The 24,955-nt window shown below is 39.3% G+C and overlaps 2 protein-coding genes across 2 annotated transcripts in view; one reads left to right on the top strand and one right to left on the bottom strand.

Annotated features, from left to right (window-relative positions):
- Positions 1-6,907: 6,907 nt before the first annotated feature.
- On the bottom strand, positions 6,908-8,385 carry LOC130463299 (uncharacterized). The gene is made up of 4 exons (XM_056832389.1): positions 8,125-8,385; positions 7,843-8,029; positions 7,503-7,798; positions 6,908-7,030 (listed from the first exon to the last, which is right to left on the bottom strand). The coding sequence occupies exons 1-4, from the start codon at positions 8,383-8,385 to the stop codon at positions 6,908-6,910; spliced, it is 867 nt and encodes a 288-aa protein (XP_056688367.1).
- A 1,710-nt stretch (positions 8,386-10,095) lies between these two features.
- LOC110778889 (uncharacterized) overlaps positions 10,096-24,955 on the top strand; it is a 38,355-nt gene continuing 23,495 nt past the window's right edge. The window contains exons 1-3 of the mRNA XM_056831303.1: positions 10,096-10,254; positions 10,357-10,575; positions 21,064-21,159. Coding sequence (XP_056687281.1) covers positions 10,174-10,254; positions 10,357-10,575; positions 21,064-21,159 — 396 coding nt within the window. The 5' untranslated portion in view covers positions 10,096-10,173. The remainder of the gene's footprint in view (positions 10,255-10,356; positions 10,576-21,063; positions 21,160-24,955) is intronic.

Raw genomic sequence — 24,955 nt, forward strand, 5'->3', positions numbered from 1 at the left:
ATTAAGGCACTGCGGTCTGATAGAGGCGGTGAATATCTGAGCTATGAATTTGATGACCATCTGAAAGAATGTGGAATTCTATCAGAATTGACTCCTCCTGGAACACCACAATGGAACGGTTGTCGGAACGGAGGAACAGAACCTTGCTAGACATGGTCAGGTCAATGATGGGTCAGGCCGAACTTCCATTAGAATTTTGGGGACATGCACTAAATACAGCTGCACTCACTATAAATAGAGCTCCGTCTAAAGCTGTCGAAAAGACTCCATACGAATTATGGTTTGGAAAGCCTCCAAATGTGTCTTTTCTTAAGATTTGGGGATGTGAAGTATACGTCAAACGATTAATTTCAGACAAACTTCATCCAAAATCTGACAAATGTATCCTTGTGGGCTATCCAAAGGAAACAAAGGGGTATTACTTCTACAATACATCTGAGAACAAGGTGTTTGTTGCTCGAGATGGTGTCTTTTTGGAGAAAGATCACATTTCCAAAATGACAAGTGGGAGAAAAGTAGACCTCGAAGAAATTCGAGTCGAACAACAAACTCTAGAGAATGCTCAAGATGACATTCAGGATGAAACTCAGAGATCTTTAGAAGAATCTGGTGAGAATCATGGTCAAACTAGAAATGTTACCCCGCGTAGATCGCAAAGATATAGATCTCAACCGGAAAGGTACTTAGGTATTTTGACGAACGAGAGCTATGATGTTCTATTACTTGAAAGTGATGAACCTGCGACTTACAAACAAGCTATGACGAGCCCTAGCTCCAAGCAATGGCAAGAAGCCATGCAATCTGAATTAGACTCCATGTCTGAAAACCAAGTATGGGATTTGGTCGATTTGCCAGATGGCTTAGCAAATGGGTTTTCAAACTGAAAAAGGACAAGGATGGGAAACTTGAAGTTTTCAAAGCTAGATTGGTTACAAAAGGTTACAGGCACGTCCACAGTGTGAATTATGATGAAACCTTTTCACCAGTTGCAATGCTAAAGTCTATTCGGATAATGTTAGCAATCGCTGCATATTACGATTACGAAATATGGCAGATGGATGTCAAAACTGCTTTCTTAAACGGCGTTTTAACAGAAACTGTGTTTATGACACAGCCTGAAGGTTTTGAGGATCCAAAGAATGCTAAAAAGGTATGCAAGCTAAAGAAGTCAATCTACGGATTGAAGCAGGCATCCAGGAGCTGGAATATACGTTTTGATGAAGCAGTCAGTGACTTTGGTTTCATCAAGAACGCAGACGAATCTTGTGTATACAAGAAAGTCAGTGGGAGCAAAATTGCTTTCCTAGTATTATATGCCGACGACATATTACTTATCGGAAATGACATTCCTATGTTGAACTCTGTCAAGATTTGGCTTGGGAAATGTTTTTCGATGAAAGATCTAGGAGAAGCACGGTACATATTGGGCATCAAGATTTACAGAGATAGATCTAAAAGGATGATTGGACTTAGTCAAAGCACTTATATCAATAAGGTGCTTGATAGGTTCAAGATGGCAGACTCCAAGCGAGGCTACCTACCCATGTCTCATGGAATGACTCTAAGCAAGACTCAGTGCCCAAAAACACTTGATGAGCGTAGACGAATGAATGGGATTCCATATGCATCATTGATTGGTTCAATAATGTATGCTATGATATGTACACGCCCGGATGTTGCGTACGCACTCAGTGCTACGAGCAGATACCAGTCAGACCCAGGAGAGGCGCATTGGACTGCTGCCAAGAACATTCTGAAGTACCTGAAAAGGCACAAAGATGACTTCCTGGTCTATGGTGGAGATGATGAATTAATTGTTAAAGGCTATACGGACGCAAGTTTCCAAACCGACAAAGATGATTTCAGATCACAGTCTGGGTTTGTCTTCTGCCTCAACGGAGGAGCAGTAAGCTGGAAAAGTGCTAAGCAAAGCACCATTGCGGATTCTACAACTGAAGCGGAGTACATTGCTGCACATGAAGCAGCAAAGGAAGCTATATGGCTAAGGAAGTTCATAGGTGAACTTGGTGTAGTCCCCTCCATTAAAGGACCAATAGCCCTGTATTGTGACAATAACGGAGCTATTGCACAGGCAAAGGAGCCTAGACACCACCAGAGAGTCAAGCATGTACTTCGTAGATTTCACCTTCTACGAGAGTTCGTTGAAAGAAAAGAAGTCGAGATAAGCAAAATTGGAACTGATGACAACATATCAGATCCATTAACTAAACCTCTGCCGCAGGCGAAGCACAACTCGCCTACTGCAGCTATGGGAATCAAGCATATTGGAGAATGGCTTTGATGTCTCTGTTTAATGTTTTAAAGTTTTAGAGTTTAAATCTTTGTAAAACATTATTGGTTAATCATTCACAATAAATGAAAAGAATTCATTTTTTCCATTTAATTTGTGGTTTATTAAATGATGAGTCCCTTCAATTTGACGATATATTCAAGATAGACTGTCAGGACCAGTCCTGTGACTAAGAAATGTCTATCAAGTGAACTTGAATTTCAAAGGTTGAAAATGGTCCCTAGTCGGAGTTTTCTATAAAATTGGACGCATAGAAAACGTTAGACGATTAGAATGCAAGATGACCAGTAGTTCTGTTTCTTGAACTATGTGGACATGGCAATGTCATAATCATTTGCATAGATACTTACTTTGGGAAGACTAGTATCGGACAAGACCTATGAAACTTTACTGTAAGAGATGAAAATCTGTCATAAGTAAATTTCATTAAAATTATTAGACACTAAATCCTCAATACCTGAGTGATTTGAGATTACTTGTTTGAGAACTGGTTGCTTTGACGTTGACCAACCGTCGCACCGTAAAAGGAGGCTATAAAGGCAACGCTCAGGTAATCACCTATCAAACGAAGTCTAATCTCAAGATCGCAAGATTGGGATTGTCCTCCCATAAATCGGGATGAGATGCTTAAAAGTTGTACAAGGCCACTCGGAGAGCTAGAAACTGTGAAATGCATGGCCGTGCTCGGATGAATCATAGGCTATGATTATCTGTTTATTTGATCAGTTGAACTCTGAAACCGAGGAACACCTCTGGACATAATAAGGATGACAACTCTTACCTTATGTTCAAGAGCAAGCATCGAGCGACAAAGGAATTAGGAAATGCACACTTGTCCCTAAGGACAAGTGGGAGACTGAAGGAAATAATGCCCTTGGTCCAAGTATGCATTCTATGTTAAGTCAAATAAATGCGGTTCAGTATTAATTAACAAGTTAATAATTCAGTGAGATCAAGTGAGCTGAATGCCTAGCTAGAGGCCGCTTCAGTTCAAGTGGAATTAATGATATTAATCCACAGCTTACTCTTGACTGAACCCGTAGGGTCACACAAATAGTACGTAAACGGATCAAGTATTTAATGGCATTAGATACTCCATCTATGGATATTCGGAATCGACAGATCTTGGTTTCAGTGGGAGCTGAGATCGTCACAGGCAAGAAATGAATACTCCGGAAACGATGATATTGCCGGAAACGGAAATATGGATCGTATCGGAAATATAAATATTATCCAAGTCGTAGATGTTGCCGGAAACGGAAACATGGTACGTATCGGAAAATATTATCGGAAATGGAAATATTGCCAGAATCGGAAATATTGCCGGAAACGGAAATATTGTCAGAATCGGAAATATTATCAGAATCGGAAAATAATTCCGGAAACGGAAATATTAAATATTTGTTCGAAACGGAAATTGATTCCGGAATCGGAAATATTAAATATTGTTCGTATCGGAAATGAATTCCGGAATCGGGAATTTAATCGGAAGCGTATCGTACGAATTAGCATCGGACGAGGCCCGCTAGACGAAGGCCCAGCACGAAGCCAGGCCGTCGCCCAGCGAGCCAACGCACACCAGCGCACGCCAAGCCTCGACCAGGCCCAGCGCAAGGCCAGGCCCAGCCAAGGCCTTGGGCGCGCGCGCGCGGAGCGCAGCAATGGGCCGAGCGCTGTGCGCCTAGCGTGGGCCGCAAGGCTTGCGCGGGTGTACGGTGCTCGTGCATTGCTTGTGCGGGAATCCTGAAGCAATCAGGATTCGAAGTGTGATTAAATCCTAAAACTATTAGATAATGATTATTTAATTAGAGTCCTAGTAGGGTTATAATTAAATAAATTAGTATCCTAATAGGATTCCAAAACCCTTTCCATAACTCTATAAATACGTGCCTAGGGTCACATATTTTAACAGATTATTCAAGTATTCAAAGTGAGTTTTTGAGAGAAAATTCAGACACATTTCTTACCTAAGAGTGCCGAAAATCTTTAGTACCTTAAGGGCGATTCTAGTTGGTCAATCTTAAGGCGGATCCAGACGTGCTGTGGACTATCTACGGAGGGACGACACTTGGAGTCCTAAAGACTTGTTCTTGTTCGGTTCGGGCGCAGCTAGGGAAGGCACGCAACAAAGAGTATGCATCTAAACTATGCTATATGATTATGTGTAAATAATATGTATTCCTGGCTAAATGGTTTTTCCGCATGATTTATGAATTGTCATATGTATCATAACCTAACACGAAGGCCCAACACGAAGCCAGGCCCGCGTCCAGCAAGCCAAGCGCCCAACACAACGCAGCCAAGGCCATGCCAGGCCCAGCGCAAGGCCAGGCCCAGCAAGGCCAAGGCGCGCGCGCACAGGTGGGCTGCAAGCTGCGCTGCTCGCGTGGGCCGCAAGGCTTGCGTGGGCTGTGCGGCATGCTCGTGCTCGTGTGCGTTTGTGTTCGATACAAATCCTAAAGCTAATGGGATTCGTTCATTGATTAAATCCTAATCCTAATAGATAGAATTAGTATAAAAGAGTTTTAATAAAATTCTAACTAAACTAATTAGTATCCTAATATGATTCTAAAACCCTTTCCATAGCCCTATAAATATGTGCCTAGGTTCACAATTTATGGATGAGTTTTTCAAGTATTCAGAGTGACATTTTGAGAGCAAAATTCAGTCATAATATTGCCCACATTAGCCGAAAATCTTGAGTACCTTAAGGGCGATTCTAGTTGGTCAATCTTAAGGCGGATCCGGACGTGCTGTGGACTTTCTACGGAGGGACGACACTTGGAGTCCTAAAGACTTGTTCTTGTTCGGTTCGGGCGCAGCTAGGGAGGGCACGCTACAAAGTGTATGTGATCGAGGGGAAAACTAGGTTGTTACTAGTCTCTCCTAATCAAACAAATTACCTAAACTAACCACTAAACACAAGTAAAGCGGTAAGAAAGGGTCGGAATCCACAAGGACTAAGGTGTGCTAATTTATGCTAATCGAACAACAAGCTAGGTCGAAACAGGGTTTTGGAAAATCCTAATAGACTAAAACTAACTAAACTAAACTAAGAAACCAAAAGCAAACGAGATTAGGGAATGGGTCAAACAACAACAAATCATGGAATGGACATAAAAGAGCTAAAAACGGGGAAGATTCACAAGCACTACATGAATAGGCGTTGAATTCACAAATAGCTCCAACTATCTCCCGACGTGCGAGCAATTTCCCTAAGAATCAAACATGAACTCCCGCTCTACACTATCATCCCGGGATAAGTTAAAGTCCAATTCAACCAACTAGTCAAGTTTAGGTCTTTAATCCCTTTCCAACCCAACTAGACTACTCCAATCAATCATGAAACACTTAATTGATCAAGTTAAATGCAACATGTATTGGAAATGCTTAAACATGTAATAATTTAATTATGAAAATCCCTAATTTCTAATCACAAACACCCAAACCAATCAATGTTGAGTTTTCACCAAACCCTAATCAATATATAAACTACTCCATAATCCTAAAAATATGAAATTTAACGAAATTAACAACTAAAAACATGATTCTAAACATTAATAACAACTAATCCAAACATGAATCATTAAGCTAAACCAAAAACAATTGACTAATTAAAACGATAAATAAAGTAATAAATAAGCAATAAATAAGGAGAGAGAGTAGAGAATTCTCATTGATTAATGGTGGAAATTCTCAAACCAAATTGCCACACTTGAATTTCAAAAGCCCCAATTTTCATTGATTATCTCTCATTTTCTCTCTCTAAAAGCTAAGTTAAACTAAAACCCTAAAAAATGTTCTAAGTATTTACATGGTAATTTGTCATGACCCAAAAAATGAGTATTTATACTACAAGTTCAAAAGAAAATAAAAGAGAGAAAAAAAAAAAGGAAAGAATTTAAAAATCTAAAACTAATATAAAAAGAAAAGTAAATGAATGAAAAATAAAAGGAAAAGAAAATGGGAAACAAAAATAAAACCCCCCAAAAGAAGTCAGCCATCAGACCCTTCCCCGTCCTTTTTGTTTCGTCCTCTTCTTCGCCCCCTTTGCTCCATTTCGCTGCGCCTCACCCTCAAATCAGCCCATCATCATCAGTCATCATCGTCTCTCAACATCAATCAATTAATCATCATCGTCCATCACACAATGAAACTGCAGTTAATCTCCATCATCGTCACATTCTAATTCGATCCCACGGCTCTAATTCGCAGCTCATGTTCAATCAATCGGAGCCGTTCAATTTCATTAATTCCGTACCAAATTAGAGCGCTCAAATGTCCGGTCTAACGTTAATGGAGGTTCGGACGACCCGAGTCTGGTTTGGGCGAACGCAAGGTGGGTTTGGGCGAACTTCAAATGGACAGTAGCTTCTGTAAATTGGGTTCGGTCGAACTCCATTCGGGTTCGACCAAACCGAACTGCTCTGTATTTTACTCTGTTTTGGTGCGATTTTGGGATGTTTTGCTGCTACCTTTCATGTTGTTTGCGGTGCTATTGTGCGAAGGTGGTGAGGATGGTGTTTGCCTTGCGTGGCTGCAGGAGGTTTGAGGATGGTGTTGGTGAGTTGATAGCTGCAGCACGTGTGGTGATGGTTAAGGAGAGGGTGGTGTAGTATAGGGAGGAGAGGTGCATTGGTTGCTCACTGTTCTTTTAAACAATTGACTTTCCTTGACCGCCCTTTGAAACCAGTAATTCGATCCCCGAACAATATGCACCTACACAAAATAAAAATAGAAACTAGGAGAAAAATAAAATAAATAATAATAATAATAACTAAATAAGAAATAGAAAAGGAAATTAATAGAAAATAGGAAACTAATAACGAAAACTATAATAATTAAAATATGAAATTATAAAAACAAGGAAAACAAACAAATTACGAAATTAAGGCCTAAAAACAAAGAAAAATCACTAAGTACGCTAATTAAGCTACAAAATATAAAATAAAATAAAATAAAGGCTAAAAATGATAAAATTAGATAAATATATAATAAAATAAGCTAGAAAATTACCTAAAAACTACCCCTAGGAGGGACATAAATGTCACTCATCAGTATGCATCCTAGACTAATTATTTGATTATGTGCTATTGATATGAATCCTGGCATATAGGTTTTTTCGCATGATTTATGTTGTACATATGTATCATAACCTAACACATCCCCCACTATTCAGATTAAAATTTACCTTATCATCCCCCACAGATAAAGTCAATTTCCCACTTTTTACATCAATAATCGCCCCCGCAATATGAAGGAAGGGTCTACATAGAATCATGGGAATTTGAGTATCCTCTTGCATATCCAGCACAACATAATCCACACGTATGTAAAATTTACCTACTCTAACGGTAACATCTTCTAAAACACCTAATGGGTATTTTACAGAATCGTCGGTCATTTGTTGAGTAATATTAGTAACTTTCAACTCACCCGTGTTTAATTTTGCAAAGACAAAGAAGAGCATGACACACACCCTAGCACCTAGATCACATAAAGCTTTATCAATAAAAATGTGCCAATGTTACAAGGAATAGAAAAACTTCCGGGGTCCTTAAGCTTACGTGGAGACTTATTTTGCAATAAAGCACTATACTCTTCAGTAAAGGCTACAGTCTCAACCTCACAAAAAGCACATTTCCTGGTCAATATACCTTTCATAAATTTAGCATAGGCAGGAACTTGTAAAATTAACTCAGCAAAAGGAACAGTTACCTGCAAAAGTTTTACCACGTCCAAGAACTTACCAAACTCTCGTCTAGCTTATTCTTGAGTTGACGGTTTCGGAAGGGGAGTATAATAGGTGGTACTTGAATCTTTGTCCCCTTCTTAACCTTATGTGCAACCTCTTTCTCATGGGCTACCTTTTCAGCTACTGTCTTCTCTGTGATTACCTCCTTAGCTACTTTCTTAATCAGATCACTAGTAGACACTCTAGAATCATCATCAACAGGCATAGAAGGGCCTTCATACCCATGCCCACTCCGCACGATAATAACATTCACAATCTCTTTAGGATCAGGCATTGAAGGGAGTTGCCCTTGGTTTCTCTCTGCAAGACTAGTGGCCATTTCTGCCAATTGATTATCAATGATCTTGTTATGAGCGGCAAGAGCATCAATTTTTGCATCCTTTCCCAAAAGAGACTTTTTAATTTAGAGCATCATATTCCGCATTTCCACTAACATAGGGTCAGACTGAGGGGCCTGAGGCTGTAATGGGGGAATCTGTGCCTGTGGAGGCGTATAGGTGAAGGAAATAATGCCCTTGGTCCAAGTATGCATTCAATGCTAAATCTAATAAATGCGGTTCAATATTAATTAATTATGCAAGTTAATAATTCAGTGAGATCAAGTGAGCCGAATGCCTAGCTAGAGGCCGCTTCAGTTCAAGTGAAATTAATAATATTAATCCACAGCTTACTCTTGACTGAACCCGTAGGGTCACACAAATAGTACGTGAACGGATCAAGTATTTAAGTGAATTAAATACTCTAATTATGAATATCAATCGACGGATCTCGGTTCTAGTGGGAGCTGAAATCGTCAAAAGGCAAAATATGAATACTCCGGAAATGATGATGTTGCCAGAAACGGAAATATGGATCATAACGGAAATATAAATATTATCCAAGTCGTAGATGTTGCCGGAAACGGAAAAATGGTACGTATCGGAAAATATTATTGGAAATAGAAATATTGCCGGAATCGAAAATATTGTCGGAAACGGAAATATTACCGGAATCAAAAATATTGTCGGAATCGAAAATATTAAATATTTGTTCGAAACGGAAATATATTCCGGAATCGGGAAAATTAAATATTTGTTCAAATCGGAAATGAATTCCGGAATCGGAAAACGAATCGGAAGCGCGGCGTACGAAACGATCGTCCGACGAGCTTGCTAGACGCAAGGCCCAGCACAAAGGCAGGCCCACACCTAGCGAAGCCCGCGCGCACAACAAACAGCGAACAACCCAGGCCCAGCAGCAGCGCCCACGGATGGGCTGCGTGCTGCCAACGCCTTCCTTGGGCCGAGCCACACACAACGCCCCTCGTGGGCTGCGTTTGTGTGTGTGTGTGCAATGCTACGAATCCTTGGTCGTTTAGGATACCCCCTGGGTATGATACCCATGGCTGTGATTGGTTTAAAATTTTAAATTCCATGCGGGTTTGCTATTTTAGATTTAAATTTTCATCCCATGCATGTGGGGTTGCTTATGTGAAAACAACAAATGGGAGCCTAGGGTATGTTACTATTTGATACCCAGGGGTATATGTATCCGCTTCTATAATATACCATCGTCCCAATCATGTTGATCAGCTCTAATAAACCATCATCTCAGTAAGCAAACCCTGTCCAATCATCTAGTCCCAGTTACCAAGTGTTTAAGAGCATATCCAATGGTTGCAGCTAGAGACTTGTTTGCAATTTTAAGAAATTCCAAGCTACTAGCATGACCATTGGAGTTGGAATGATAAATTAGCTTGGCCGAGCAAATTAGCATATTTAAGCTGATTTGCTTGAAAAATTTTGGCCAATGAAATAATATTAAATTAAATTAAATTAAAATATTGATTGACAAATATGACTACATTACATATCAATCTAGTAGCTAACCACTAGGGTACTAAATAGCTAGAAAGGGAAGTAGCTTGAAATACTATGTGACATGACAAGCTAATTTAGAAATTAGTTTACCGTTGGAAATGTTATAAGATGTCACCGTCCGCAAGTGTGGAATTACAAAATTACCCCTATATTTTGAAGTCAGCTTCCGTCTTTTGTGCAACTGAACAAAAAGACGAAATTCAATCAACCCCAAATTCAAAATTGATCAGCGAAACTGAAGAGCAACAATGGTGAAAACAGTAGTGGGAGAAGAAACCCGCCTTCAATTAGCCGAAGATCGTCTTGCTCAATCCGCAATTCCTGCGCAGGTCCACGTTTTCTCCATCTTTCTATCTCCTCTCAAATTCTCAAAATTAGGGAATCAAGTTGAATAATGAAGTTTTGTTTTGCGAATAATTGTTGTTTTTTAGGTAGGGTTAGTGATAGGCAAGCTCAATTCCAAATTAGATCGAGGGTTTATCTTTGATTTAGTGCCAACACCACCAAATGATGCCGGAGATCCCCCATGTTCCATCACTGATCCTCTCAAAGGTGGTGGCGATAAGAAGAAAGGTTCAAAGCCCAAATCTTCTGTCGATTCTTCTTCACTCGCTATCGACAAGGATTGGGTCACAGAGCACGCTCGTCAGGTAATCTAAATTTTGGATTGTTGATTATGGCGGAAGTTAGAAAATTCTTCAACAGCAATTTGATTTTTATCGGTTATTGAACTGCAACAATGTCTGTCGTTGTACATTACTTGTTCCTATGAACTGCTGTTGAATTTGGTTTCAAAAGTGTTGTATGTTAATGTAGCTGTTATAACTTTGTTGGTGGGTTTTGGCGAATTTGGGAGATAATGTGGGAGGAGGATATTGTATACTTCGTATATCTGAAATTTCAGGGTATTAGAATCAGCCTAAGTTTTTGCCAAAAAGGGAAAAAAAAATCAGCGTAAGTTTGAGAATCCTCAAATTGTTAGTTGACATTTCTTGGTTACTGAGTTGCATTTTGTCTATGTAAATTGGTTTAGTGATTTCCTGGTGCAGGAAATTTCATTTGTGGTACTCTGCTTGTGGTTTTGAACTGAAGTTGATTTCCAGTGTTGGATTTTGGTGAAATTTGGAATGATGTAGGGGGGAATAATTACAACCAACCCTTCATTTTCTACTTTGTCCTAATTCGAGCGAGTTGCTAAAAGTTTTATGAACACTATATTTGGTGGGGGTTGTCTCATTTTCTATTCTCTCCTTATTGTAGTGCTCTGTTATAAAAAATATCACCAGAGCGAGTTGCTAAAGGTTCTATGAATTACTACCTCTGTTTTCTTGTTCTAGTAGCTACTGAAACCAAAGAGAACCTAAAATTGGGACCACCAAGTGGATACTTTTACATGTGATTAAGTCTCACGAGATGATAAAGTACGAATAATAGGTTGACATAAATTGCTGCAAATCCATGTATGCGAAATATAAATCCTGCAAATAAAGATCTGATCCTCGAAATTAAATATGATCCTCCAAATTGAATTTAGATCTCACAAAAACAAGTCTGATCTTGCATGAGATTTTACATATTGAGTTGAATTCTATATCTAGTAGGGTTCCCCATAACCTAGTTTAGTTAGAGTTTTATTCGTATTTGGTCTCTTTTTCTTTTTCATAATTGTAATTAGTTTAGGATTCGTTTTTAGCGAAGCCGATTTCTACTCGTTTTAGGATTTATTTTGTAGAATTCTATCTTTCTGTTTAGTTGATTGTTTTCAGGCTATCCTAGGGTCATTAGGACTCTATTAGGCGTGCTTGTATGCCTATAAAAAGCTGGTTTATTTCTAAATAAAAAAAAGGAGAGTTGAGTTATATGAAAAATAGTCAGAGCATTTTGCTTGATTTCAGTTTTGTGCCAAAAGTACACTTACTGCGATTTGTGTTCTATTTTATTGACTGCGATCGATAAGAATCCCTTAATTCCTGCAAGAGTTGAGAACTATCCATGTTACTTTCTATTGGGTCCGTCTACCTAAATCAATATAATTAAAAGTGAGTAGAACATAGGAAATCAAAACATAAAGTGAGTAGAGCTCAGGAAACAGAGGAGGTACTTTATTTGGTAGGGGGTGTCAATTGGAGGCCTGGTCCTAGAATAGGATATATATTTCATATTGAGAAACCCGCAAAAGATTAAGTCATTTGGAACAGATAAGAACCAGTTTGTGCTCCATTATTGAAAATTATCCTAGTACACGACCCGGTTATTGAATAGCGTTCAATTTAAGTTGTTGGATAAATTAAACAATTAGGATTGTATAGCTCAAAGATTACAATCATGCATTTTATTTACCTCAATTACATGAACATATAGTTCAGAGATTACAAATATATACTCTCTTCATTCCTTAATATTCTACACACTTTTTGTAGATTCTTGTTTATAGGAAAGTTAGTAATATGTTAGTTGTGGTAAGACAAATATGGATTATGTAAGAGATATATAGTATAAAGATGAGTGTAAGGAAAACATCGATAAAATAAGAAAGAGTGTGGAAGGGTGTAAATATTTTAGGGAAAGATGAGTAAGATGATAAAAGGTGATTTCCAAAATAGAATAAAGTGGAAGTGAGTAGAACAATACGAAGCACCCCAAAATGGAATGAATGCAATATTAAGGTAGGAGGGAGTAAGTTTATTATTTGTTTTTAGTGAGTATCATTTACTTCAGAAAAGTTATGAAAATATATCAATGCACTTTATTTTGTGCCAAAATCATAAAATTCCTAGTAACATCGATTATGCCCAGTGTTTAGAAAAGTGCGGCTAGGCAATAGGGGTCATGCTCTTTTTTTTTTGGGTCTAGGCAAAGTGATTTTGATGAGCCCACCAAGACGCTTTACTTCTTTTCACAGAACTTTACTTTTATTTATTTATTAAGGCCCCGTTTGGTTTGGTGTAAAATGTTTTCAATGTAAAGTGACTTTCCATGTAAAACATTATCCAAGAGATAACACAATTCCAAACTAGTTTTCTGTTTTCCTTTGTTTGGTTCCTTAAAGAATATGAGAGAAGATGGTGAAGATTGAGGGGAAGAAGGAGAGGGAGGTAAGGAGGAAAGGTGGAAAAGTGGTTTCCCTCCCTTTCAAATGGAAAAGGTTATTCCACCTTTGAGGGAGTTATGGAGAATTGTTTTTCATTCCTTGTCAAACCAAACAACGTAAAATGATTGAAAAGGGGAAAATCGTTTTCCACGGAAACGTTTTACACCCTACCAAACGGAGCCTAAGTGCGCCTCACTCCAACAAGGGTCGCAAGGGATCCCAATTCCCTTGGTGCACCTTGAGCGTTTTTATGCACTGATCATTCATCCATGTTGGAAGTAATTAAAATACTGGACAAAGAAGTAGCAAATATGTTCTTAATTTTTGGACATATGTTCATCCAAACAAACTGCGTATCAGGGTTCGTAGTCCATGATATAATAATTGCTTTTTAGGTACTGGCCACACTAGTCTTTTGAATTCTTGCTCACAAGGTTTTTGGAATTTAGGTAAATGACTAATCATGTAATTTTGTTGGGTATGTATTTCTCTATTACATTTTTTTGATATTTTATTTCTGTAGAATTCAAAACCTTTACTTGGTAGTTTTTTTTTTTTTTGGCAAATAAAGAATTTTATCACCAAAAGAGGAAAGGCAACAGCCTTACAAAGAACAACCTGACCACCAAGCCACTTACACCAAACAGCCAATTACACTCCTAGAAATTTAGCAGCCTTAAATCACAGACAGGAGTGAAGCTCAGCAGGAACTCTAGCTGCCACTCTAAACTGTATGCCCCTAAACAACTCATCAGGTTGCTTACAATGACCATTATACAGCTTATCATTTCTATTAAGCCAAATAGAGTACACAGATTCTGCAAAAAAGGCTATCAAAAGCTTCTGTCTTCTACCACTTTTTTTGTTTTCTTTGATTAACAAAGTTAACTCAGCAGTGAAGTTCTCAGGGTTCCTGTGGAATCTCAACAAGTCCAACACCCTCCTCCAAACCTGAGATGAGTAGCAGCAGCTAAAAAATAGGTGTTCCACTGATTCAGAGTAAGAGTTGCAGAGTAAACAACTGTCAGAGCTGACTATGTGCCACTTAATCAGTCTGTCTAAAGAAGGAAGCCTTCTCCAGATGGTTAACCACAAAATGAATAAGCTCTTAGGAGTGGCAGAATTGTTACAAATGATTCTCCTCCAAGGGACTTTCTGGAAATTACCACACATCTTCTTGTACATCAGTTGGATAGAGAACTTGCCTTGCTTCTCAACTGCTCCCCATCCCCCAATACTATCCACCAGAGGCATACAGCCTATAATCTTCTTCAATGCCCAAGACATTGTAGTGCATTGAAGACCATTTATATTCCTTCCTTTGATATATAAGCTATCAACCCATCGAACCCACATTTTGTCTTTTTTGTGAGTGATAGCCCAGAGCAGTTTACATATAGCAGCTTTGTTCCAAACTTCCATATCTCTAATATTCAAGCCACCAGCAGTTTTAGGAAGACACATAGTATCCCAAGAGACTAGAGCTTTTTTTGAAGGATTTGTATCACCTGTCCACAAGAACAGCCTGTAGTAGCTTTGAATCTCTCTAATCACTTTCTTAGGCAATACAAAGATCTGACACCAGAAGGTTTGCATGCTCAACAGAATGGTTTTGACCAACTGCAGCCTTCCAGCATAAGATAGATGTTTAGATGTCCAACTCTTGGCTTTTGCCAGCACCTTATCAACCAATGGCTTACATTGAACATAGGCTAACTTTTTTGTGGACAAAGGTACACTTAGATATCTGAAAGGAAAAATCCCTGTAGGAATTTTGAGTGCATCCAGAATTTGGCTTTGAATTCTCTCTGTAACCCCACAGAAGTAGATGTTACTCTTATCAAGATTTGCTTCCAGCCCTGAAGCTCGAGAGAAATTCTTAAATTTTTGGAATAACATTGAAGCTGACACCAAATCTCCTCTGCAAAACATTAATAAATCATCAGCAAACATCATATGGGTGATGTTTAGCCTTTCACACCTAGGGTGAAAGTTGAAATTTGGATCAAGTTGTAGCTGTCCCATATTCCTTGATAAATACTCCATCCCAATTGCAAAGAGGAAAGGAGAAAGGGGGTCTCCTTGCCTCAATCCTTTCTTTGCTGGAAAAGGAGGAGCAGGCTTTCCATTTATGAGCACACTATATGACACAGAGGTGATGCAAGCAAAGATCCAATCCAGAAACACACCAGGAAAGCCTAGTTCAGCCATAACACTTCTTAGGAAATTCCATTCTATAGAGTCATATGCAATGTATAAAAAGGCTCAAGGCGCAACAAGGCGATTTGGAGTTCCCAGCGCCTTAGGCGCGCCTCGGTGCGCCTCATTGAAGTGAGGCGCCCTAATAAAAAGTGAAAAAAAAAGTGAAAAAATGGTATGTCTCTTGGTAGGTGCGCCTTTTTTGCGCCTTTTTGCGCCTCAAAGTGCGCCTTTGTGCGCCTTTTTGCACCTTGGTGCGCCTTAGGTGCGCCTCATTGAAGTCGCCTCGCCTAGACAATAAAAGGCGCTGGCTCCAATCGCCTTGCGCCTCAGAGCCTAGGCGCGCCTTAGGCGCGCCTTTTTATACACTGGTCATATGCCTTCTTGAGATCAACCTTGATCATGCATCTAGGGGATAAGTGTTTTCTGTTATAGCCCTTCACTAGCTTAGTAGCTAGCAACACATTATCAACAATATGTCTCCCAGGAATGAACCCAGTTTGGCTTTCACAAACAACAGATCCCACCACTTTCTGGAGCCTAGTTGTTAAAATTTTTGAAATAATTTTGTATACAACTGTGCAGCAAGCAATTGGCATATACTCTTTAACCCTAGTAGGGTTAATCACTTTTGGCACCAGAGTAATTGAGGTACAATTAATCTGCTTGAGCAAGATTTTTTTGTCAAAAAATTCCAACACAGCTGCATAGATGTCCTTCTTGACCACAGGCCATGCTTTCTTGAAAAGACAGCATTCAACCCATCCACCCCTGGAGCTTTGGAGTCATCTATACTGTTGATAGCACTATCAAACTCTGCAGTGGTAACAGGCATACAGAGCAAGCCCCTCTCCTCATAAGTCAACTGAGTACCCTTCCTCATTACAGGAATGTCTATCATGGGTAGCTGATCAGCACTTGAGCCAAGCAAAAGGGAGTAAAACTTAATCACCTCCCCCTGAATTTCTCCAGGAGTCACTAGCTTGGCATTACTGTCATCAATGAGCTCCAAGATCCTATTGACTCCGTGTCTTTCTTTCACTGCAGCAAAGAAATAACTGTTGTTAGAATCTCCTTCTTTCAACCATTGCACCCTTGATTTTTGCTTTAGAGCTGACTCCTCTATTTTCATCCACTTCTTCAAACTAGCAGCATACTCTTGCTCTTGACTAAGCAAGTGAGAATCAGAGTTTGGAGCTGGTTTTGAACATTCTCCAGTTGCTCTCTAGCTTGCTCAATTCTGGCTTGGATTCCTTGGAACTCTTGCTTATGAAGTAACTTTAGGTTTCCCTTAATTTTCTTCAGTCTTTCCCACACAGAAAACATTTTAGTGCCCTTAATCTGCACTTTCCACCCATCTTCCACACTCTGCATAAACCCATCATGGTCAGCTAGAAAGTTAAAGAACCTAAAGGGTCTTCCACCCCCTTGTTCTTCTGGGATGCAATCAATAAGAATAGGACTGTGGTCTGAAATGGAAGGTTTGAGATAGTTAGAGCACACACTTCCTTTGGCACCCATCCAATCTTCATTCCCAAGACATCTGTCAATCCTGCTGGCTGTTTTGTTGCTATCCCCTCCCTTATGCCATGAATAATAATGCCCCTTGCTTCTAATTTCAAACAATTTGTAAGTCTCTGTAAATTCTGCAAAATCTTTAATCTCAGCCCAGCTAACAGGAGCACCATTCACGCTATCCTGAACATCCAGAATAGTGTTGAAATCACCTGCCAGAAGCCAAGGAGACTTCCCTACCGTTACACTAATTCCACCTAGCTGTCTCCAGAGATGTTGCCTGTCTGCTATGGAATGCGAACCATACACAACACTAAAGTAGAACAACAATCTACCATTATGATCTCGAAGCTCACATTGTATAACCTGTTCATGACTGCTAATCACATTCATTTTCACACTCCCTGGTTGCCAACCCAACCAAATTCTTCCTTTTCCACTATGATCATAGTTATGAGCCCATTCCCATTGGTTCCCAAACTTATTTATGATACTTTGATACTTTCCCCTTTTAACTCTAGTTTCAAAAATGGCGATTACTTTAATAGTGTTTCTACTCATCAATTTTTTAACCTCTGTAACCTTGGAGGGGTCATTTAAACCCCTAATATTCCAAGTGCAAAGGCTTAACATAATGGGTCAGGTGGTAAGTTATTGAGGAACTCGTCCTCTAACTGGTTCTCTACCTCTACCTCCTCAGTCTCAATCTCATCATCTTCTTCATCTAAAGTACTGAAAGAATTGCTTGTGGTTACTGGCATATTCTTCTGTCTAGTACCCTTAGTAGCCACCTTCCAGCCAGCATCTGCTTCAGAGTTAGGAACAGTCATAGAGTGATGCATTGGGGTAGTAGCTGGAGTAGTAACAGCTGTTGTAGTGGCTTGTTTCTGTTTTGGGACCCAAACCTTTCTCACCCTTGGGGGAACTCTCCTTTCCTCCTGTTCTTTTGAATGTGTTCTGGCACCACAGTTATGCCCAGGCATTTGGCATTGATGACAATAGGTAGGCTTCCAATCATACTGAACTATTTGCTTAAAGATCCTACCAGTTATATCTTCCACCCACACAAAATCAGGTAATTCCACAGTCACATCCATTTCCACCAAAACTCTTGCAAATGATACCCTTTGCTGTCTAGTGGTACAGTCATCTGCAAATGATACCCTTTGCTGTCTAGTGGTACTCCCAATAGGCTAGTTATCCTACTTAAAGAGTCACAACTCCAGCAGTTAAGAGGGAGATTTGGGAGCTTTATCCACAATGGAATCACTTTCAAGACTTCCTCAGAGAAGTTAAAATCAGCAGACCAGGGTTTAAGAATGATTGGCCTATTGAAGAACATATAAGGTCCACCACACATGATATCATTCTTATCCTCAATGCTATTAAATTGAACCACAAAATACCCAGCATCATGTAGAAACACATTTGGAACACCAACATGACTCCGGTTCACAGAAATGTACCTTTTAATTGAAGCAATAGTAGGTGTATCTCCTACTACATACACCACCAGAGAAGTTAGCCATTTTTCAGTCATGGCATCCACCTCTTCCTTCTGCAATTGAGCCACCTTCTTCCCCTCCTTAAGAACTGGCGCCACAAAGTTCAGTGAAACCCCCTTCCCAGTTAATGGAGAGCGCTGAAACATACTAGACCACGCAGGAGCAGAGGCAAGACCTTGTGGTTGAGTTGTACCTCCTCCCATAGGTTGAATCGGTTCACAGATCTGGTTGCTTTGTGTCAAAGTTTCTTCAAGTTGTTGAGCCAACCCCCTAACTCGTGCCTCCACCTCTCTTTCCACTCCTATACCACCACCTCCTCTCTCACCCTGGACATGTGGTTGTGCTTGAACGCCAGAATCCCTTGGATTCAATTGCAACGGCTCTATTTGCCTACTAGGAGGTCCAGACAAGCCAAGAGCTTGCTTATAAGCAAGTATAGTATTATGAAGACCCACTGAAATCATACCTGCACTTGGATGAACCAGTGGCGAGGAAATCATGACATTTTGAGGTTCTAACGCTGGATCCATAACAGACGAGGAGGCATGAAACCCAGAATGATTGGGACCTAAATTTGTGTTTTTTGAAGCTACATTGGTTTCCAACGTACCCTCAGGAGTTCGTGGAGAAGTTTGAGCTGCAGATTTCTTCTTTCTACCCATTAATGGTGGTGGGTGCAGGATAGTAAGTTCACCCTATCATGCGCACCACAGAGAGAGGAAGAATTTTCGTAATTGTTAATTCCTTTACTTGGTAGTTGGTAAGCATCAGTTGTCCTGTGTAGTCAGACCCCCAAACCTTGCATAACAAATTGTATACAACCTCTAAGTTTTGGGAGCGACTAGTGTACTTAGCTTCTCTCTGGTCTCATGTTAAAGGGGCATTCCCTAACATGTTCCTTTGTGATGTATTGCAAGTATGGAATACTTTTTTTTTCTTTTTTTTTGATATATAGTGGACTTCTCGTCCTCCTTCGTATGCATTCTTTTGCTGGTATACTTCCAGTTTTTCTCAATACGTGCATCATTTGACTGGACACGCTTAGCTGATGCACACCTTTCACCATTAATATCGTATTTTTGGCAATTAAAATGATATGTTATTACCAAATAGGAAGTGATTACATGTAGCAACAGCTAATTCCAACAGAGCACCGTTTACAACCAAGGATATTAATGAACTTTGCTAAGGCGTCAGTATGGATAACCTCATACCTTCTGGGGTTGAGTTATCCAATCATCATTTACAGCAAAAAGACCAATACAAAACCAAAAGAACTCAAGCTAATTCATAAGTAGCAGCTTCTGAATGTCAGTAACTTTACAAACTTACTCTGAATCTAATATCCTACATCAAATCTGAAGGACTTATGCATATGTGGTTAAACACTTTCTCATTTCTGTGGATCTGGATCCAACTGCTGTACATACTCTCAGCATTCAGCAAGAACATCATCAGCAAGTTGAATCTGTCTCCTACCCTTTTAGAGGTCCTAATTACCCACTGTAATCTTGATCAAATTGAGCAGGGTTCTACTGAACTGCAGGCAGTTAAGCACCTTACTCCAAACTGCTGAAGGATAGCAGCATTCAAAAAACAAATTCCCTATTGGTTCAGGATATCTGGAACACAAAGAGAACAGTTAACTGTTACAACTTCTTTATAATTATCCTATCCAAAGTAGGCAATCTCTTTGGCGTAGCATTGTTATTACATATCAACCTTCTCCATGTGACCTTTTCACAACTGCAGACTGCCTATAAGTTTCTGATACATGCTCTTAATAGAGAACTTGCCATCCTTGCATAAAGAATTCCAGTCACCAACAACAATAACCAGCTCCATGGACTCCAAAATCTTCCTCGATGGCCATGACGTTGAAGAAGGCCATTGATGTTCTGAATCTGCCTGCCCTTGATGTAATAGCTATCCACCATTCCACCCACCTACACCAGAGTTTTTCCTTGTGAGTACAACAATTTAGCAACTGTAGGTTTACTCCACATGGTCTTCATTCAGGTTCCAACCACCGGCACATCTAGGAAGACATAGAGTACGCCAAGCGACAAGATACTTCTAGGGATAAGTGTTCCAAGTCCACAGAAAAATCCTAAAGAAACTTAAAATTTGACACTAGAATAATGGCAAACTTAAAAGAATAGTCTTGACCAATTGAAGCTTGCCAGCATAGAAGAGTTTCCTAGCATTCCAAGACTTTGTAGTAACTTACCACCTCATCAATGAAAGGTCTACATTGATTATATTCAAGCTTTTTGGTGGAAAGAGGGAAGCCAAGGTATACGAAGTATAATATCTCTAATTATTTTATGTTAGTAAAGAGTGTACAATACATTGAGATAACTAACAATTATACTCCCTTCGTATGGAAATGATTGGTGCACTTTCCTTTATCGTCCGTAATTAAATGATTGGTGCAATTTCTATTTTTGGAAATTTCTCCCTTTATTTTATTATATCCATTTTACACCAAATACCCCACTACTAATATTTAATCATTTAATCCACACTTACCCCACTTCCATTATCTTTTATTTACACTTACCCCACTTCTTTCATTCTTTAATAAAATCAACTCACCTTCATTAAACTCCGTGCCAGTCAAAGTGCACCAATTATTAAGTATTATTTTCAGTTTTGATGCTCTTTAAAATATTTGATGGCAGCTAAGCGTCATTGTTAGGATTTTATAACGTTCACCTAAAAGATTTGGCTCCATAGGGTTTTTATTTGATCGTACAAGTAGTTTAAAGTTCTTTGTATGTCTTATTGCCTGCTTTTTAAGGTAGTTAATTTTGTTGTTCATGCAGGTTTCGCGGTTGCTGGTAGGCGGTGTTAAGGTCGTTGGTATATATGTATGGGTTGGTGAATCTTCCTTCAAGAATTCAACTTTAGCACTTTGCCAGGTAATTTTATTGTTTGGATCTTGACCTTTATCTTCGAACCTTCTTGTCAATGTTAAAACCTTTGGTGTTTGGTTTCTAGCAAAGGCGTGGGTTGCCAAATTTTCACACGTGGAATCTCCTTATTTGGTGCTTGGTTGAAACTTTAAATGCATGAACGAGAACTAAGTTGTTAGTTTAATAATATATATCCTACTGTAGACCATTATACCACCTACCGTTGTACGTTGCTGAAACAATACTTCTACACGTCATTCTGTGTCCTACCATCTTGTTCATTTTAATTTTAAATAAAGGTATACCATTTGTTTTATGATGTTCATCATGTATTCCGATTTATTATTATATGTAGAAGACTAGAAGTTTGGTTGCCCATAAAACCCCCAACCCCGTCTCCTTAATTTTCTGGCTCCTGCCGGTGGTTTCAATGCCAAGGTTTTTCATCGTGGCGCCACCACCTGTCAAACTCTTCTTATTTGTCTTACTAATGCTCCTGCCCTTATTTTGTTGTTGTGCTTGGGAGGGGGATTGGTGGGTGCAAGTTTTGTATTATAATTCGGCTTGGTGTGAGGCATGACCATAGATAAAAAATGCGGTATCGGTCGCGGTCTTAGGATCGATTGTGGATTTCGGTAACGGAAATGATGCGTTAGTCCCCGACCTTGTCGCGGTTGTCGCGTAGGAATTTGAAAAAGAAGCTCCATGTCAACCGCACTCACTACCTACCCTAGTCCCCCTCCCCTAAACCGTACACGTGATATAATTAAATGAATTATTTTGTCCACCTTCTCTCTCCTCTCTTGTTTTAGTTCTAAAAATGAAGTTCTCTTTGTCACTGAAGTTTCTCCATTGCTTTCATATTTCCCTTTCTTTTTTTCGAAAATATGGGGAATTCGGCCGAAAACTAAGTAGATGTGAGGCTAATAACGTTTTATGCGGACAAAATTGGTTCGGATCGGTTGAACCGGCCGAGATATCACTGTTTTTAAAAATACCTTTACAATTCGGGATATCTCGTATCGCCAGCCTCTAAAACCTAGTTAACTGGGCGATACGAGTTCATTCGGGCGAGTTTTTACACCATGGGCGTGACAATGGCGGTTTTGCGCTGGTGTTAAAGTGGGAAGCAAATCTGTAAAAGAGGGAGGGGAAGGTTGGTGTTTGTGTCGGTAATGGAAATGGAAGCTGAAAGAGGAAGAGAGAATTTCTTTTTTTAAAAAGGAAGTAAAAAAGCAACAAACCACATATAAGTTGATCCCTCACGGCCCTCACCCTTTTAGTGTTCTTAATTGGTTAACAAATAACTAAGTATGTACCCCAATAATTGAGATTAATCCAAGTTAATGTATAGTTGAGAACTTAAGATAAAAATGAGAAGGTGAGCTGTTAGAGCTCGCAGCGGAAATTTGGCTTTTACTAGATAATATGAAATCGATACCTCACAAATAAATAATATTTTGTGAATAAACAAACAACCCTTTATGAAGGAAATAATAAAGTTACGTAAGAAAAATAATCTTTTCTTAAACTAAGCTTTAATGATGTGAATTGTTGAATTGTATTGAATAAATTTTACATTACACTTCTACACATTTATAATGAATTAGAAAACTAATTAAATAATGGTTTACATTGTTTCACCGACAATCTTGTTTCCTATAATTAACTAAACAATAAAAATAGAAACTACATTCTATTATCTCCTTATGTTTTTCTCGTTGTTTCACATTTCTCACCATTCTTAAATTAGATATAATTAATTTAGGAATTAGTGATATCCATATACTCCCACAAGTCTCCACCTCGTCCATAATTTGAAAACATTCAAATTTTGGATGAACAAATTGTAGTATCGTATCCGGTTGCACCATTTTGACAATGATTGCCTACGTACCCTCGACCGGGATCAAACCAATCGTAGTTCCTTTTATCTTTCCTTGTAATGCCTAACATGGGACAATGTTTAGTAATTCCAAGCAATGTTGGAACTTGCTTCCTGACACAACTTTGGTCAACATATCTGCGGGGTTCTCATTTGTATGCACCTTCATAAGAGAAATACTACCTTCCTCTATGACATCTCGAACAAAATGATATCTCACATCTATATGCTTGGTACGAGCATGATGAACTTAGTTTTAAAAAGCGCGAAGCGCACTGAAGCGCAAAAGGGCCCTGGAGCTTAAGCGCAAAGCGAAAGCGCACGCTTTTCGTAGGCGAAGCGCACCCGGAAAGAACGAAATAATAAATTTTCAAAAGTTCAGAACATACGGAGAAAATATGGAAAGAAAAGATGAAAAAAAATAGAGATATCAAAACGATGAAAGAAAAATTCAGAATCCGACGGGAGAAATCCGGCGAGAAGGCTAGAGAAATCCGGCTACGGGAGAAAATTGCACTAGGGTTTTCAAAAACTTCCCAAATATTCGTTTTTTTAAAAAAAGAAATCACGTGATACTTTAAAAAAGAAGATTAGAGTCATGTGGCTTTATTTTTTATAAAAAAGAAGGGTATGAAGTGCCTACAGGAAGCACAAAAGCGCTAGGAAGCGCAAAAGCACCGAAGCGCTAGGAAGCGCGCGCTTCTTGTATGTCGCTGGGCTTCGGCTGGTAGAAGCGTTTTGGTTTGAGCTTCTGAGCTTCCGAGCTTTAAGCGCAAAAAGCGCGCTTTTTAAAAATAAGTGATGAACCTGATTCTTTGCCAAATGAATTGCACTTTGGCTGTCACAACTCAGATTCACACATTCCTGCTTCAACCCCAAATCATCTAGAAGTCCCCATAACCACAATGCTTCCTTGACTCCTTCTGCCAAAGCCATGTATTCAGCCTTTGTAGTAGATAGAGCCACCGTGGCCTGTAACATTGATCGCCAACTAACTGGAGCACCATGTATTTTAAACACGTAACCAGTAGTAGATCGTCGATTATCTAGATCACCGGCATAATCAGAATCAACAAAACCATTTACCTGACATATATCTCCACCAAAGCACAAACCCGTGTCAATAGTACCTTTTAAGTACCTTAAAACCCATTTCACAGCTTCCCAATGTGCCTTTCCTGGATTCGCCATGAATCTACTGACAACACTAACCGCCTGTGAAATATCTGGACGTGTACACACCATGGCGTACATTAAACTGCCAACTGCACTAGCATAAGGTACATTATCCATGTATGCCTTATCTTCCGTTGTAGTGGGAGATTGTTTACTAGAGAGTCTAAAATGTGGAGCCAATGGAGTTACCACTGACTTAGCACTTTTCATCCCAAACCTTTCAATAACCCGCTCAATGTAGCCTTTCTGGCTCAAGAACAATTTTCGATTTGATCTCTCTCTTCTAATCTCCATACCTAGTATTTTCTTTGCAGCGCCCAAATCTTTTGTTTCAAACTCTTCACCAAGTTGAATTTTTAAAATATTTATCTCCACCTTACTTTTTGAAGCAATAAGCATGTCGTCGACATACAATAGAAGATAAATATAATCACCTCCATGAAGTTTACGAATGTATACACAACAATCATAATTACTTCTAGAAAACCCTTGCTTTAACATAAAGGAATCAAATCGCTTGTACCACTGCCGAGGAGATTGCTTCAATCCATAAAGTGATTTCCTCAAGCGACATACCTGACTCTCTTTACCCTCAACCTTGTATCCCTCAGGTTGATACATATAGATTTCCTCATCCAAATCACCGTGTAAGAAGGCTGTCTTCACATCAAGTTGTTCCAGCTCAAGATCACCATGAGCAACGAGACTTAATAGCACCCGAATAGAAGTATGTTTTACCAC

This window comes from Spinacia oleracea, chromosome 6, assembly GCF_020520425.1.
Source record: "Spinacia oleracea cultivar Varoflay chromosome 6, BTI_SOV_V1, whole genome shotgun sequence".
NCBI lineage: Eukaryota > Viridiplantae > Streptophyta > Magnoliopsida > Caryophyllales > Amaranthaceae > Spinacia > Spinacia oleracea.